This window comes from Sander vitreus, chromosome 8, assembly GCF_031162955.1.
Source record: "Sander vitreus isolate 19-12246 chromosome 8, sanVit1, whole genome shotgun sequence".
Taxonomy (NCBI): Eukaryota; Metazoa; Chordata; class Actinopteri; order Perciformes; family Percidae; genus Sander; species Sander vitreus.
In genome coordinates this window covers 11,253,663-11,263,662 of record NC_135862.1, presented here as the reverse complement: position 1 = coordinate 11,263,662, position 10,000 = coordinate 11,253,663, and the positions used below count along the sequence as shown (strand labels likewise).

Here is a 10,000-nt window from a genome sequence, read left to right as displayed (position 1 = left end):
ATTGAACACGATTATTGAATGTTCTGCAAATCACACAGATGATTTGGAAGGGAAAGACTAAAGGGCGGTCAGCTCTTAGAGTTTGTTATTGAAAGTATTTGAAATCTCATGTTATCCACAGATGCCAGATTTAGATGTCTACCTTCTACCTGCCAGCTTTCACACACATGAGCAAAAACAGGCAGAGGAAGCTGCAGAGCGATAAACAGAGTGAGAGGAAGATTTATGAAGGGAAAAGTGAGGGAGAGGGAGAGAAAATGAACAGAAGCCAAATCTTGAAGTAAGTGAACATGAAGTGGAGATTGACAGAAGTTGCTGTTTGAAATCATGCAAACCATCAGAGAAACATTTCTTCTGCATGTTTTGAAAATGTAAAACTAACAATCAGAGATAAATATGATCAAAGTGTTGAAAAAGCTATGCCAGGTTTTATGGCCCTGCTAGTTTCCTCAGTTTGTTACCAGCTGTCACAAGGCCACACAGACAGATAACAAATAACCGGTCAACCTACATCTAACTGCTTTGTATGACACATCTAATGTGTGTAATGTATACAATTAACATGTGTGCAGCTTCTGATGTGTATGATGTTTATACATCAGAAGACAATAGGGTACACCAGATGTATGATTTTCTTTAATGTTAAGTACTCTACTACTTTCTTTATTCACTATTTTCCATTATTTCTTTAACTACACCTATGTATTTACATGTCATGCCAATAAAGCAAATTGAAACTGAAAGAGATAGACAAAAAGGGAAAGAGATGAAGAGAGTAAAAGCTCAGGTCCTGACAGGCTGTGTGTGTGTCTCTGCTGAGCCCAGCAACCAAGGGAGAGATGATAAGACAGTTTCTATCGACTCTTTCTCTCTATCCTTCCTCTTAACTCACTCACTCTTTCCTCCCCGTCTCTCCTCTCTCTCGCTTATCTCAGCATACTGGAGCTTATTTACGAAAAGTCAACACACGTAATCTCTCTGTTTCTTTCTTTCTTTCTTCCTTTTTTTTTTCTACAGTCTTTTGTTACAGGCTATTCCTCTGATATTTACTCATGTTAATTCACAAACACACTAACATATGCATGTGAGCATAATCCAAACATGCAAACAGACACACTCACCCTCCCGCTCACTGTTCTCCTCCTGCTCGTCGTCTTTCTGCTCCTCTGTGAGACTCTTTCTCTCTCTCTCCCTCTCAGCCTTGCAGCTGCTACGTGCTCACGTGACCTCTTTTCTATCCACTTCCCCCCTCCTCCTCCTCCTCCTCCTCCTCCTCCTCCTCTTCCCCATCCACCGCCCCCCTCCTCCTTCCCCTCCTTCTCCATCTATCACCCTCTCCATCCTACCTCCTCCTCCTCCTCCTCCTCCTCTCATCTCTGTCACTCTTTCCATTTTCTCTCCTTAGCTGTCCCTTCTCTCTTTCTCTCAAACTGTGCGCTCTGTCATTTTCTTTTCTCTCTTCATTCTTCATCCTTCCTCCTTTTGGCTCACACACTCCGGGGAGGGTGGAGGGTGGTCAGGGGGGGTGTGGAGGAGGGAGTAGAGAGAGGAGGAGGGTTTAGGGTGATGACGGGGAGGGAGTGTGTGTAGTTTGAGCTGTGTGTGTGTGTGTGTGTGTGTGTGTGTGTGTGTGTGTGTCAGTGGGTAGTGTTAACCCTCCATCCATCACTCTGTCTCTCTGCTAGTCAGCTCTGTCTGCTTTGGGGACAGGGGTGAGGTGGGGGGGGGGGGGGGGGGATATTTTCTGACAGTGACCTTTCACCCTTCACCTCTGACCTCTGCTACCCCAGACAGCAGGAGGTTGGAGGGTGAAACACACAACTGCCCTAAATACAAATTAAGACATTTAACTCCCTTTTGGAGCCTTTTTTTTTTAGTAAAAGGCCAGTCTAGCAGCCCCATGAGGCTGTAATGCTCATTGCACACCAGAAAACTGAGACAACTTTGCTATTAATCAGTGTTGGGACAAAAAAAATGTAATGTAAGTTTTGGCTGAGGATGGTGCCATTGGAAAGGCCATGTTGTAACCATATCAAAAAGGTTTTATCCTCAGTACAGTTGCCATTACAGGGGGACTCGACATTGTCAGACTTCATTTTCAGCCGTTTCTGCTTAACTGTGCTTTGAACTTGAATATTTTTTGCAATATAATTCACGATATTGGAGGAAACGATCATATTGCATCCTTATTCTCATTTTCATTTAAAAATGTATAGTAAAATGATCATGGTGTGATTTTTGAATTTCTGAATGCTAAAAATCTGTTCAGCCACTGTGGAGATAAAAATGTCAAAAGTCAAGAAAAATGTCTTGCATGCAAATTTGAGGCAGATTGAGGAGTAAACTAACATCAGTAGGCTATGAGTTGTGGGTGATTTCAACATAATGACCCAGGGAAACATTGAACATTTGACCAAGGGAAAAACATTGCTGAGAACATAAAACTGTTATCCTTATTGTGTCATATTAAGAAAATATTGAGCTGGAGAAGCATAGATTCGCTCCCATAAGTTGCTTATAAACAAAAAATTTTAAAGTACCTTCAGGCATGTGACCGTTTAATATGTGAAATTAAACTTGTTTGCATACTAATGCTAGCATGTGGTAGCACATTTGTAACTTACCACATGGTAAATTACAAATGTGCTATCATGCAACATAGCTACACACATACTATATACTACTACTCTATTTATCCACATATAAACACACCAACACACAATCAAACTCCACTCTGCATGATGTAAGTGATGTATGACATGTTGAGGCCTGTGTCTTTGACACCCTTTTTGTGTCTCTTGCTCTCTCTCTTTCACTTTTGCTCTCTCTCTCTCTCTCTGACACACACAAAAACAGACAAACACCGACTACACAGGGGGACTGTGAGGACAGCAGGGGGGACCTGCTCTGCCCCGTCAGCTCATTAAAAAAAAGCTCTCTCTGTGTGTATGTGTGTGTGTGTGTGTGTGTGTGTGTGTGTGTGTGTTTGTGTGTGAGTGTGAGCAGGGGTAGGTCATTAGGATAGAAGAAGAGGTTGTACCACACTACCTACTCATTAACCCTCATCACGTTGGCATGTCTGATCGTGTGTATTCTTGTGTCGGCTACTGTGTTAACACTTAACATTAAATTGACTATCCTCATTTGTGTTTACGAACAGTTACCTAACAGTAGACCAATAATGAGTTTACACAGAAACACACACACATTCTCTTAACACAAAATATGCTCTATTTAAGTTTTAAGACATTATTATTTGGGGTCCTACCGCTGATACTAATCATAACAGCAGCTACTGTTGCTGTTACAATAGCTGGCAGACTTTTTCAAATTCCTCTGAGAAGCATACAGAGAGAGAGAGAGAGAGAGAGAGAGAGAGAGAGAGAGAGAGAGAGAGAGAGGAAAAGTAGCCAAATGTTTTACAGCCTCTTAAACTTGTCTGTAATAGCAGTCAGAGTGGCGTCAACACAGCAGTCTCCAGGGTTACTCCGGGGGCTGCTAAATGGCTTTACTAGCTCCAGTCACTCTGCAGCTTGCACAGAAACACTTAACACTTCCTTACAATCCATAAACAATGAACACACTCTCCCACTCCAGCATCTCACACACTCACGAATACAGAAATAGGCACGCAAATGAACACAAACATCAAAAAAATGACAGAACAACAAAAAACACATAAATGAGCCGTCTGTGTAAATACATGCAAAGACGGGCACATACAGAATTAGCTGACTCAAGATTAAGGCATTGCGTGCGTCACAAAACATATGCATGTGACCCCTAGGGACCAAACAGCCAGTGTGCATTTATGGTCCTGGGATAAATGGAGCAGAAAAACCACACACTGTAATAACCAACACCTCCAGCGAAAAAACAAACAGGAAGCAACATCCAAAAGCACGCTGGAGCAAAGAATTAGCAGCATGCGGTAGGAAAAGAAACAATAGAGAAAGTATGTGAAGTGTAGCAGTCATTACTCCGTTTTATATTAAACAGTGTGTCCACTAGAGCAGAGCCATGTTTACTGTGCAATCATAACAGAGTCACGATGTTAGTGAAAGGTCTATAAATTATCACCGCCACAGCTAAGAGCAGAAATGTGAGCTGTCAGCAAAGACAGGATGGCTACATTGGAAAAACTCTTCCTCTGTTTTGTTTTGCTGTCTTCTCTCCTCCCTTAAACTCAGGCCTTCACTTGCACCTCCTCCTGGCTGCAGGTCACTTTTCCTCTTTCAGTGACCCCTTCTCCGTGTCTCTAATCAGTGTACTAGTCTACGAGCTTCTTGTCACTGTCAGATACAGAAGGAAGATATAAATAGCAGCTGTTTTGGGACCCTTTCTCTATCTGTCTAGCGTTATCGTTTCTTTGCCTTGTCATTTCCTCCTCACTATCTCTTGTTCAGTCTCCTACCACTCATTTCGACAGCCTCTACCATCACGTCGGCTGCAATACTGTTTTTCCCCTCAGTCATCGATCTCTTCTGCAGCGTGTGGCTCAGTCTCACCTCTTTTTGATACGGAGATGATGCAAAAAGATTAAACAATCTCTCAGTTTGTTTCGGCGCCTGGCTGCATCTGACACTTGCCTGCAGGTTGTGTGTGTGTGTGTGTGTGTGTGTGTGTGTGTGTGTGTGTGTGTGTGTATGTGTTAGCGTTGGTGGTAAAGGTGTATACAGAGGGTCGTCAGACAGTTGACAGCCACAGTTCCCCCTCTTCTGGCCCAAGGCTGGCTCTGCTCACCAGGTGCCAACACCACAGCGGCTAGACCTCAACCATCTGAACAGACACGAGGGGGGAGAACACACACAGACACACACTCGCTGCACAAAGGTGTACGAAGACAAACAGACTAGCAGATGCACATAGACTGGCCCGTCAGGCAGGTGTTGGATAAGTATAAAGTGCATGGTGTAATTGAGGTGTGTGCTGTGAAACAACTATCACTGTAGTAAACAATGATGTTAGTGTTGAAAGAGTAACATTCAAGGTGAAGTTTGGGTCAGCAAATCAGAGAGGAGCTGAGTCTCTGAGGAAATTAAGTTTACAGATTGTATGGATTATTTCCTCCTGTATTACCTCTGAATAGATTAGACTGGAGCAATGAGAAAAGCAGCCTTGGCAGTTGATGTATTCCTGTCATCACCTCTGTCCTATGTGTCAGCGTGTATACCAGACTTTTGGCTGTCAGCTGTAACAAAATAATTCGCTTTGTCTTATTTTTGTCTCAAAAGATTAAGACTATGCAGTATAGATTCATTCTGTAGTACAGTATATATATATATATATATATATATATATATATATATATATATATATATATAATGTAGTATCCAGGATGACATTTTAGGACATCACATTTAAAACATCACAGCTAAATTACAAAAACATCGCCAGTCTCGTGCTCTACCACACTGCTGCACTACACTACACCTAGTACAGAATGGGACTATTTAAGTAATACGACACTGTATTTAAATGTGCAACTAAAGACTGTTTTCATTGGCTCCTAAACTGTTGTTTCCAAGGTCAAGAACTTTGAACATCCAGAATGCCTTAAAGTGATCTTGGAAAATTACAATTCCATGACGACTGTCTATGATATTGCTTATTAGGCTCCAGAACAGATGCTAAATGGTGAGATTGTTTACTCAAATGCTGTTTCGAAGGTCCAGGAAGTATTATTTTCTGAAATTAACCACTTAATTGTTTTGGTCTACTAAACATCAGAAAATAGAGAAAAATATTCATAGGCCCTAATGTGACATCTTCAGTTGTCTTGTTTTGTCTGAACAGCCCAAAACATAATCCAGTCCAAACACAATGATATTTACAACTATAAAAAAAAACATAGAAAAGCAGCAAATCCTTCTGGTCATGCTCGAAATTACCTTAAATAAATGTCCTTCATGTTTGATAGATTATTAAAATAGTTGCCTATTCACTTTCTGTCAATCAGTTAATGGACTTTACAAAAGTTTCTAATAATACTGAAACTACAGAAGATAAAAAGTACAGTAGGAGCAGATAATTAGATACATACCACTGAGTAGACTCAATTAATTTAGAAATATAAAAAAGTTTTAATAATTTAAAGAAATAAAAGCACTGGGGTTAATCTGAAGCCATGGAGTGTATGAGCAGTGCAGGCTGGGTTTACAGTATCTATATGAGAAGGAGCTAATTAAAAAGATTGGAGGTTTAGGCCTACTCAGTAACCCCTGCTGAGCAGCTGGTCTGCGGCAGGTCAGGAGCAGCACATGGCGCATGGAGCGCGCTGTGTGTGTGTGTGTGTGTGTGTGTGTGTGTGTGTGTGTGTGTGTGTGTGTGTGTGTGTGTGTGTGTGTGTGTGTGTGTGTGTGTTGAACTCCACCTGCGGGCTGTGTACACATACAAAAGCGACGTGATCCGCTTGACTGCTGCTAAAGCGCCCGGCGGCATCTATCTCAACCAAACAATACAGTCGCTGTTAAAGGTCCCGGATTAAAGAGCGACTCCTCAAACTCCCATGGGTGCTGTGTGACAAACCATCACAAGGAAACTGGGTGACACACCGCGGTGTTTCAGGTCTGTCTTGCTTGTCAGTTAGGCCTTTACCAGGAGCAAACAGGAGCGGCGTATAATCACCGACAAGTTTGACAAGAAAGCTAACATAACAAGGAGCCACAAACACCTAAAACAAGCCTCACCTTCTGCGGCTGCGTCAAGACAGACAACGAAACAGGAAGTGAATGATACTAAGTTCAAAATAAGAGCATGCAATTTCCCCTACAGGAAGATAAGTGATGTAGAAAAAAAATATTAAAAGAAACGAATTGCAAGTCAGTGTGCTCGAATGATCCTTGCAATAGCCTACTATCTTTCGTCCGGTTCTAAGTCATTGTGACAAACGCCAAGAACGCTTTATTTTGAAAAAGGTAACAAGAAGCAGTTTTTCTCCCGCTGGCTTCACACTGTCCGTCAAGATGAACCAGTTTGTCTGATTACATATTGTCGTCTGATTTAATCACACACACTGCTCACTTTGAGTGCTGTAGTCTACAGCAGTTAATCTAAAAATAGCCTCAAAGAAAAGTATTTTTTCACTTCCTCCAACAGTCCCTCTGAAGTAGACAATAAAAGATCAAATGTAGCCTACAAAATGAGGATATAACTGCCCATACAAATCAAAGCGAAACTGGTACCATAACAGAAAACCCATATAAGATAATAATATTGTAAGGAATAAAAAAAAAGTCATAAGGTCATTAGATAAAGTCACCTCTCAGCACCACAGACGATCTCCAAGCAATAATTCAGTGATGGTTTCACAATTTAACCACAAGTTAACTTTAAAAGCAGACGCAGTGTGCTAGATAGGCCTACGCATAAATGAACGACCTTATTATTCACTTCAGTGTACAACAAAGCAAACCCCGTTACGTTTTGTAGGCTACTAAAACAACAGAAAACAGGCAACTTACCGCCTCACCTAAGAAAAGACAATCCTCGGGTTTTTCTCATCCTTAGGTGGATAAATTGGGGTTATGTACGCAGCGATATACTGTGTGATCTCCCCGTAACCACTACAACACACACAGATGTGTGATGTGGGAAGGAGAAGGACAACACGTTAACTGTCCTTAGGGAGATTGAGAGAGAGAGAGAGAGAGAGAGAGAGAGAGAGAGAGAGAGAGAGAGAGAGAGAGAGAGAGAGAGAGGCGGGGTTTGAGGAGAGGAGAGGAGAGGAGAGGAGAGGAGAGGAGAGGAGAGGGAGGGAGGGAGGGAGGAGGAGGCTAGCACCTGCTCCACTGATGCTCCCTGGAGAGTTGAGCGATGGAGAGAAGGAAGATGTGGCCCCAGACTGCTGATACCTCACAGCCTGGACATGTTTACTGTCCACTGGAGACAATCAGATCTATTCAAGTCAGCTCCTCCTGCTGCTGTAAACTCCAAGTACACAGGAGTACTAACAGGCTAATTTCACATATCATGATAATACCACTAGTATTGATCTACTGCTGCTGCTGACAATAACCTACTACTCCACTGTTTCTACTAGTAGTAATAATACTATTATTATTATTATCATCATCAGTGGGGGAAAAAAATCTGGTGTGGTGAAGAAAAACAAAATTTTTTGGAGGGGACTTTGAAGTATCATTGATACACTCAAGTAGGCTACAGCACCTCAAAAATGTAACTATAATTTAATTAAACTTAAACCTGCAAAAACTGATTGCTTGGCCACTTGGGGGCAATGCAACAAGCTAAAAACACAAAACTGACATTAACAACTCGTGAAGTTGTTATTATTATTACTTGTCAGCAAACATTTGCCTAATTGAGCATTTGGAGTCACGTTTCTGGCAACCTGAAGAATGTAAGTCCGATATTTGCTCTTCTTTTAGCTTAGGTTTGCTCTATAGCAACTTCTGAGAAAGATGATCTGGTTCTTTAGCAGCTAAATGCTCCACTACGTATGTTTGGCGCTGCAGGTAGCGCATAATGGATTTATCAGAGCTAAAGAGACACTGATAAGAGCTGTGAAACCGTTGCAGACTAAAATCAAAACAATGAGCTGAAAGACGCTAAGACGCTGTGGAACTGAGGGGAACTGCAGAGTTGGGTGATAATTATCTGTGGGTTCATAACTATGAGCGACAACAGTCATTTGATCCAAAAAAAAATATGAATTGTAACTGTAGTCTAAATAACCTAAGAGTTAATATGATAATTTGACAAGAAAACAAGTTGTTATTATTATTATTGTTTTTTTGGCGCTATTCTATTCCAAATTGTATGGAGAAAATAAACCTACTGCTTTTTTATGAATTCCCCCTGCTAAAGTCACAAACACTGTATGAAGTATCAAGTAAAAACATGTTTATTACCATTCATCTGTCATCATACGCTATAAGCTCACTAAGCCTGCTTCATTAGTATAATATTTAAAAATCTCCCCTGGGCCTCTGTGTCTGTCTGCCTGTCTCTCTCTTTCTTGATCATCCCTCCCTTCATCTACCCATCCCTCTCTTCACATCTCCCAAGCAGCTGCTCCACTTTGCAGCTATTTAACAGCTGTTTTGCATTGATTTGCGCTTCCGAGTGCAGATTTCTACCTTGTCCATCTTCCTCCTCCCTCACACATTTTGTTTCCCCCTCTCTTTCTTGTCTTCCTCATCATTCCGCATTTCTAAGATGCCAGACACACAATAACACCAAACAGCCTTGATGTTTTCCTCAATGTATAGACAGTCTCCTTCAAGTCTTTCCCTGAGATCCATTCAGTGATGTAAGACGTAAACACACAAGCACTCATAAACACAAACTGGCACGCATTCACCCCAATTGGCACACACATTTGCACACGCATGTACACACATGCACGCAGATTAGCGGACCCCTACTTCCCTACTTTTCTCTCTATGGAAACAACAAGTACTGAAGAAAGCGACGAAAAGAAAAGAAAAAGTGAGCCTCCTCCATAATCCCCAAATCCCTCTCTCTTGTACTCAAACCTACACAAGAGAAAAGGGGGGGAGTGAACGAAGTGTGTGTGTGTGTGTCTGCAGAGACTAGTGTAGCCTGACATGATTTATGGTTTGGCTGTGTACTGCAGGCAGACACTCTCAGTTTTCTCTGAGGTGGGTGTCTCACCTCCATCCTTTGTGACCTATACAGGTTGTAGTGTGTGTGTGTGTGTGTGTGTGTGTGTGTGTGTGTGTGTGTGTGTGTGTGTGTGTGTGTGTGTGTGTGTGTGTTTGAGAGGAAGATAAACTGTAAAATGTACACACGCACTTGTGTGTGTACAACTGCAGGTGCATGAAAGAGAAGATAAACCTGATCCAAAATATGCTGCTCGATGTGTGTATTTGTGTGCAGTGTTGGGGTCAAAGCGCACAGCGGTGTGTATTCTCCGGGTGGGTTATACTTGGCAGTGGACTGTAGGATCCCCCATTAAGCAGCGTGTAAAAGAGGCCAAGCACAGAGGCCATTATGAACTCCAGCAGTAATAGCT

The 10,000-nt window shown here is 41.9% G+C and overlaps 1 protein-coding gene across 6 annotated transcripts in view; it reads right to left on the bottom strand.

Moving 5' to 3' along the window:
- Positions 1 to 7,649, bottom strand: part of LOC144522028 (genetic suppressor element 1-like) — a 31,867-nt gene extending 24,218 nt beyond the window's left edge. For 2 of the 6 annotated variants that reach the window (XM_078256780.1, XM_078256785.1), the window contains exon 1: positions 6,374 to 6,640. In XM_078256780.1, coding sequence (XP_078112906.1) covers positions 6,374 to 6,392 — 19 coding nt within the window. In that variant the 5' untranslated portion in view covers positions 6,393 to 6,640. Of the gene's footprint in view, positions 1 to 1,121; positions 1,209 to 6,373; positions 6,641 to 7,463 lie in introns of those variants that run through there. The other 4 variants (XM_078256781.1, XM_078256782.1, XM_078256784.1 and 1 more) reach the window with 4 other exon arrangements.
- Between the last annotated feature and the right edge of the window lie 2,351 nt (positions 7,650 to 10,000).